Source organism: Pterocles gutturalis, unplaced genomic scaffold (genome assembly GCF_000699245.1).
Source record: "Pterocles gutturalis isolate BGI_N339 unplaced genomic scaffold, ASM69924v1 scaffold35322, whole genome shotgun sequence".
NCBI classification, from domain to species: Eukaryota; Metazoa; Chordata; class Aves; order Pterocliformes; family Pteroclidae; genus Pterocles; species Pterocles gutturalis.
Genome location: NW_010109022.1, coordinates 1 through 6,888, shown reverse-complemented (window position 1 = coordinate 6,888; position 6,888 = coordinate 1). Strand labels below are relative to the sequence as shown.

At 43.5% G+C, this 6,888-nt stretch overlaps 1 protein-coding gene across 3 annotated transcripts in view; it reads right to left on the bottom strand.

Annotated features, from left to right (window-relative positions):
• The window catches only part of ERG (v-ets avian erythroblastosis virus E26 oncogene homolog), a 34,140-nt gene extending 27,862 nt beyond the window's left edge, over positions 1–6,278 (bottom strand). For all 3 annotated transcript variants that reach the window (XM_010072840.1, XM_010072841.1, XM_010072842.1), the window contains exon 1: positions 6,061–6,278. In XM_010072840.1, the coding sequence (XP_010071142.1) occupies positions 6,061–6,200 (140 nt within the window). In that variant the 5' untranslated portion in view covers positions 6,201–6,278. The remainder of the gene's footprint in view (positions 1–6,060) is intronic.
• Positions 6,279–6,888: the final 610 nt, after the last annotated feature.

Below are 6,888 nucleotides of genomic sequence, written 5' to 3'. Positions count from 1 at the left end.
GGAATGCCAGTTCTAAGACTGTGTGTTTCGAGATTTAATGTAGGGCAATTACAGCCAAAGTATAGCTGGGGAAAGTTCTATCAGAGCAAGTACATTTCTGCTTTGAGGGGGTACTTAATTGTTGATGTGTAAGAGGTTCAGTATGCTCCTAAAATTTTATACCCCCTTCCAGATGACAGAATGTATGTCCAGGAAGTAGCCTAATGCAGTGAGAATGGACAGCTGGACAGCAAAAAATTGCAATGCTAACTATTCTCTGGTTACCACTTAGTGAGGTCTGGTACCATTTTGCACCCCCTTTACACCGTATTATTCAGATCCAGGCTCCCCCATAGGAAGACGACTACCAAGGATACTCTGGAGATCCCAGAGGTAGCCCTTCTGTGGCTCTGCAATGTGGCTGCGGTATTTTAGACTCCTTTGGGACAACCTAGATTTTAAAATGGGTGTAAACAGAGCAGGTACAGTTTTACTGAAAATGAAAAGCAGGTCCAAGCTCTCTAGCTACTGCATGTGTTAATTTTTAACATATGAAGCATTTTTAAGAACTGAGCATTTCATCTGAGAAATAAATTTACGGACTGCAAATGAGCCGGGTGGGGAAGCCTTCTGCAGAAAAAAAAAAAATAAATAAAAGCAAAGTAGCCTACAGAATGGCAGAGTACCACTAATCTGTGCATATAAAGTGTGGCTGATATTATGTACGTGATGAACAGCAGATAATCTGTCAGGAAACCAGTGAAGCACTAATATACAAATATCCAAGGCCTAGCAGGACTTGAGAAAGGAACAAATGGTTTTCAGATTTGTAGGAGATGCATATATTGCACTGACCTCTAGTGACTTCCATATTAACAGTACTAATCAGTATCATATCAGAACATTTGATATGATTATTTAGGAATAATTTATTACTGATAAGTAATTTTGTTTTATGCAAGGCTTAAGTGATACACACTTTTTCCTACAACTGGCAGGAATATCACATACTGGGAAGCATTCCAATTCCTGAAGTGTAATAACACTATACATATTACATAAACATATGTATATGAATTTTAGAAATGCCACAACATATTTATATTTGTTTCTTGGCAATGTTAGTTCTCTGTTAAAAATATAATATTAAGATCTACTTTTCAAGGCATGTGCTAGGCTTATAAAATAATAGTTCTCTGATGAAATAAACAGTGTATTTTAATTACAATAATACTTATTCTTGTGTTAAGTATAAGCATGCGATATATGCATGAAATTTTTTTTGTTCTGTTAATCTATTCTTTTTTTGGTACTTTGTAGGTGATTTTTTTGGTTTATTTTTCAGCATGTCATGTCTTAGGAATTGCAACAAAGTATGAATTTTCCTTGTTTTCTACAATTAGTGACTCTGTATTGCTCTGTCAATAGGGGAGGCTGCAAATCCAAGATTAATAAACAAAGCTTTGTTCCCAGTGCTGCAGGTTATTTTTCATTCAATACAGAAAGAACTACATTTCTTCCCATTATATTTTCAGCTGGAATGTGCCCTTTAGAAAACCAGTGTTCTAATCAAAAACATTTTTCAGTTCAGACCAGTTATTGTACAGCCTCTTCCGGCAGCATAGCCCATGTGCCAGCCCACATGCTGGTCCATACTGGAAAAGAATGGCCACTGCTGAGCTGTTCGTTTTCTAATGATGGCCACATGAAGCACCTCTGAGTGACACTGTCCAGAGAAAAATTAAGAACTTCATCTTCATGGGCTGCTCAGCTGTTTGCACTAACCTCCAAGTCTAAATGATGGAGTAGGTAGACCTAATGCTATTTTTTTTTAGAGAAGTGGCACACAAAATTGCTTCTTTTAATTTTTTAATTTCCATAAGGGTGGTAAAAGTGGTCAGGATGGTGCAAAAGTGTGTCACTGGGGTTCCAGATGCCTTGGCAACTCCTGGGTGTCATGTCTTTACAACAATTAACAGTTCTGCTGGAAAAGTATGAATTAAAATTATGCCTCATAACTAATCAAAAAAGATTGATTTAATGACAATTCCCCAGTGCTCAGATCATCCATCCTTGCAAAAGCAGATGCCTGTTTTGCTAATAACAGCGCAGACCACATGCACAAACATTTTATGCAGACAGTGCAGAGACGAGGATACCTCTGAAGGAAAGGCAGATAGTTCTCATAACAAAGGACAACTCAGGCAGTCTAAACCAGCAGCCCGTTCTGTCTACTGACTGTGCAGGTAGCCAGAGTACCACCCTAATTGATTCAATGCACACACACACACCAACAGAAAATAGCATAAAAGGGAGCAGATATGACATGCATTATGAAGATATGTCCAAACAGCCTGATTAATTCAGGGCTTCTGAATGCTTATCCATCCCTGGAAAGTACTTTGAGTTCACATATACAAGGTGAACATACCTTAGACTGGGGAGATATGGGTGGCAAGCACCCCCACGCAACCTGAGTGCATGCCCCCAGCCATCAGGCTGTAAAGTATACTGCACGCGAGCCTGCCCTGCCCTGCCTGCTGAAGTCGGGCTGCCAGGCAGGCAGCAACATGTGAACGGTGGGTTCACATGAGAGATGGGGAGCCTAACTCCAGCCCCGCAGCTAGGACGCTCTGCTCTGGTGGCTGCTCTGCAGTTCCCCGCTCCCTGGGTTACTTCTGTTTTTATCCAACAACCGCACAGCCCCCAGGAGAGAAGCAAAGGCACCGAGCACAGGATCTCTCCCAGCTGCATGCTCAAACACACATCCATCCATTCATCCACAACAATTTCAGACCTCTCTGGAGAGCAAGGCAGGGCTTGCCTGCCTTCCCCGGCACCCTGCAATAGCAGGGGTTCCTCAGGGTGCCTGGCCCTCCCTGGCCCAAGGCAGCCCCTACAGGAGTCAGGTGCCTGGAGCTGTCTGTGTTCTCAAATCAGGGCTCCTACCAGTCTCTACTGGTTTGGGGCATGCTGGTGTGTGACAGCACATTTTCTACACCATGTTCTGACCCACAGGCTATAGAGGTTTGCCTGGAAACCCAAATTAGCTTATCTGACCATGGGCACACATTTTGGTCTTGGTAAGGATCCTGACCACCTAAATCTGAGTACAATCCTTACCAGGGTTGCTAACCATGATTAGATAGGACAATGTTTCAGCTAATAAAAGACAGTATTACTGCCTATATTTTTGTCCTTAAACCATCGCAGCAACAGCGAAATATCTGTGATTCACAGACTGAGCTCTAATATTCAGGATAGTTACATATTTCAGGAATACAAAATGGCAAATTCAGGATTCTGGCTTATTATTTTAAAAATGGGATTGACCAACAATTTCAAATGGATCTGTATCATCTACATTCTTCTGCGAGATCTCAGAGTTGCTCCCTGATATCAACCTTGAAGAGAAGGACTTAGGGGTGTTGGTTGATGAAAAGTTGAACGTGACCTGGCAATGTGCGCTTGCAGCCCAGAAAGCCAACCATATCTTGGGCTGCATCAAAAGAAGTGTGACCAGCAGGTCAAGAGAGGTGATTCTCCCCCTCTACTCTGCTTCTGGAGTACTGTGTCCGGCTCTGGAGTCCTCAGCACAGGAAAGGCATGGACCTGTCAGAGCAGGTCCAGAGGAGAGCCATGAAGAGCTGGGGTTGTTTAGTCTAGAGAAGAGGAGGCTGAGAGGAGACCTTATCACTCTCTACAACTACCTGAAAGGAGGTTGTAGTGGAGTGGGTGCTGGCCTCTTCTCTAAAGTAACAAGTGATAGGACAGGAGGAAACGGCCTCAAGTTGCGCCAGGGGAGGTTTAGGCTAGATATCAGAAAAAATTTCTTCACTGAAAGAGTGATCAAGCATTGGAAAAGGCTGCCCAGGGAAGTGGTGGAGTCACCATCCCTGGAGGTGTTCAAGAAACATTTAAATGTGGTGCTTAGGGACATGGTTTAGTGAGTTATGCGGTGTGGGTTGACGGCTGGACTTGATGATCCTTGAGGTCTTTTTCAACCTTAATGATTCTATTCTATTCTAGAGGACCGGAGCACCTCCCTTACGAGGACAGGCTGAGAGAGTTGGGGTTGTTCAGCCTGGAGAAGAGAAGGCTCCAGGAAGTCCTTATAGCAGCCTTCCAGTAATTAAAGGGGGCCTACAGGATAGATGGGGAGGCACTCTTTATGAGGGGGTGTATTAATAGGAAGAGTGGTAACAGTTTTAAGCTGAGAAAGGGTAGATTTAGATCAGATATTTGGAAAAAAAAATTTGCTGCGAGGGTCATGAGGAACTGGAACAGGTTGCCCAGAGAAGTTGTCCCTGGAGCTGTTCAAGGCCAGGCTGGATGAGGCTTTGAGCAACCTGATGTAGTGGAAGGTGTCCCTGCCCATGGCAGGCGGGTTGGAACTAGATGATATTTAAGGTCCCTTCCAACCTAAACCATTCTATGATTCTATGATCTGGCAGTATGTCAAAGTAGGAGTCTGTGTGTGACTCACTTTAGTTATATATAACGTTACAAATTATCACCACTAATCTCAGTAACAACACTAATTATCTACTCTAATGCACTTTATGGATTTTACACTGAGAAAAACTGTGATCAGTTCTCCTGCAGAAATGCCAGCACAAACACTTAAGTGGTAATTTTAGGAAGCAGGTGAAACTGATTTTGAACCAACACTCTCCATTTGTGATTGTATCTGTGCATTTGCTTAGCACAACAAAAGAAAAAAACATCACTGAAATTGATTGTGAATAATTTCTGAATAAGTAAGCTTACAAGAAGACTTTCTCTAATTCTTTGTAACTTCAAATGGCTGTTTACTTCTATGTATCTCAAATCTTCAACTATTCACTGGAAATTCTGATTTGACTCCAGCACAACTTCCATCCTTACCATGAAAAGTGTGGGTGTGATAAGCTGTCAAACCACTTTGCCCTGCTTGTTGTGCTCATGACAATAGCACAGCAAGTGTAAACAGTAACCACAGTGCCCATGGCTGAGGTTTTTCTAAACATCTGATACTGGGAGACGAGATTAGCAGGCAGGTGTTTGCGACAGAGAGATGTGAAGCACAGTCTTCACTGGTACATCACCAACAATTGTGAGCAAACGACCCTCTGGACCTCTGCCCTTCAGCAACACCAAAGGAAAACTGTTTTGACAGTCAGGCATTTTAAACAGGAAAGCACTTGTTTGGATAGTTTCCTTGTAAAAGAAAAAAAAAAAAATCTTTACTGTGCTTTTTCAGATGGAAGAAATCCCACAGAATGCTCCTGTGCTTGGGAGAGCTACCACTCGATATCCACAAATCCACTGCATTACTCTTTCAGCTTAATTGATAAAATTCTCCTTCATAGCGACATTCATTAAAAAAGTCCCAAGACAACAATTAATGTATTGACATATTGTGGCTACTGCCTGCTGAGCTGAGTAATTTCTTTTTCTGTTCCTTTCTACTCCCCTGCTTGTTTCCATACATATGCTGTTTCTTCAGTGTGAGCTCTTCTTAAACTCAACTCCACAGTTATGCTTTTTGGCACTATGTTTACAGTAAATATAAAAGTAAAGATCAATAGTTCACTCTGTCTGCCATTACAATAACTTACTTCCTATGCTTCTCTGGTTATATTTAGAACAAAGGCAACTGGCCAAATTACTGTATTTTGACAACTTCCATTGAGTGTTAGGTCCCATACACCACACCCTTAAACGGACCAATGGTGCTGCCCCAAACTACAGCAAACTCACATTTTGCTAACTTTAACACATGCTCTTTCACCTTGCATGCAATGTAAGTTCACATCCAAAATTATCCACAGTCAGAGGAAACACAGAAAGGTATTGCACAAGCTCATGAGAAGACTGTGCCTGTAGCACCACTTAAGACCCTCCACAACACTTGAATGGGGCTGGCAGGTGTTACGCACAATGGATAGGAGACCTGTAGGCTTCTGGGACAGCAGCTGGTTCCCAGGTGGGATATCCTGGGGCTTCTGAAATGGTGACAGATTCACAGATTTAGACAACTGAGCTATACCCATCACAAGAAAAAGTGTACTTGAGCCACAGTAACACTGGCTTTATTACCTTGACCCATTAACCTGGTTTGGGTTACACTCCATCTTGATAGTGACTCTGGCTGGGGGCTGCGATAACCAGTCTTGCTGGGGAACACGCGGACTCATCTTTGATGTCTGTCCATATTCACTGGAGGAGGAGGCCGTCATTTCTGTCTTCGCAAGGTGGGGAGATCCGTAGGCACACTCGAACAAGGACTGGTCTTCACTCACCACTGATAATGCTTCCTGCAAACCAGAGAAGAGAAGTCAGCATCACCATGTTTCAGAGCAGATATACAATATACCCCAAGGTAAAAAAGGCTTGTCCATCTCATAAGAAGACAAATAGCCAGTCAATTGCTTAAATGCTTGTTACTTTTTCAGGTACGCCACTGCTGCCAGTGGAGGCGAGGACTGACAGTGCCAGACACACTGTCAGCATATAGTGGGAGGACAATCTCTCCCCCGGGGAGACCACCCTTCCCACCAGTGGCTGAGAAGATGCACAAGCACACACTACCAAACACTAAGGAATAGTGGCCAGGAGCTGGGAGGGAGGAGGGGGCAGGACAGGCAGCAAAGCTCGGGCCTCTGGCATCCCAGGTAGGGATGTGGAGGATCAGATCTGCCAGTGGTGTAAGCAAACTGCCATCGCTGCTGTAACTGCCCCTGCAACGAGTGACCAAAAGCCAGGTCTTGCTGACTCACTGGAAGCTCCTCTTCCTTCCTCTGGGAACCAGGCCAAGTCCCTTCTGAACAGGGAGCTGAGACAGCCAGGTGCGACCTGCAATCCAGGGATGCTGCTCTTTCTGACAGCATCTTTCAGTCAAGTGTCAGGTCCTGCACTTTGGTCACA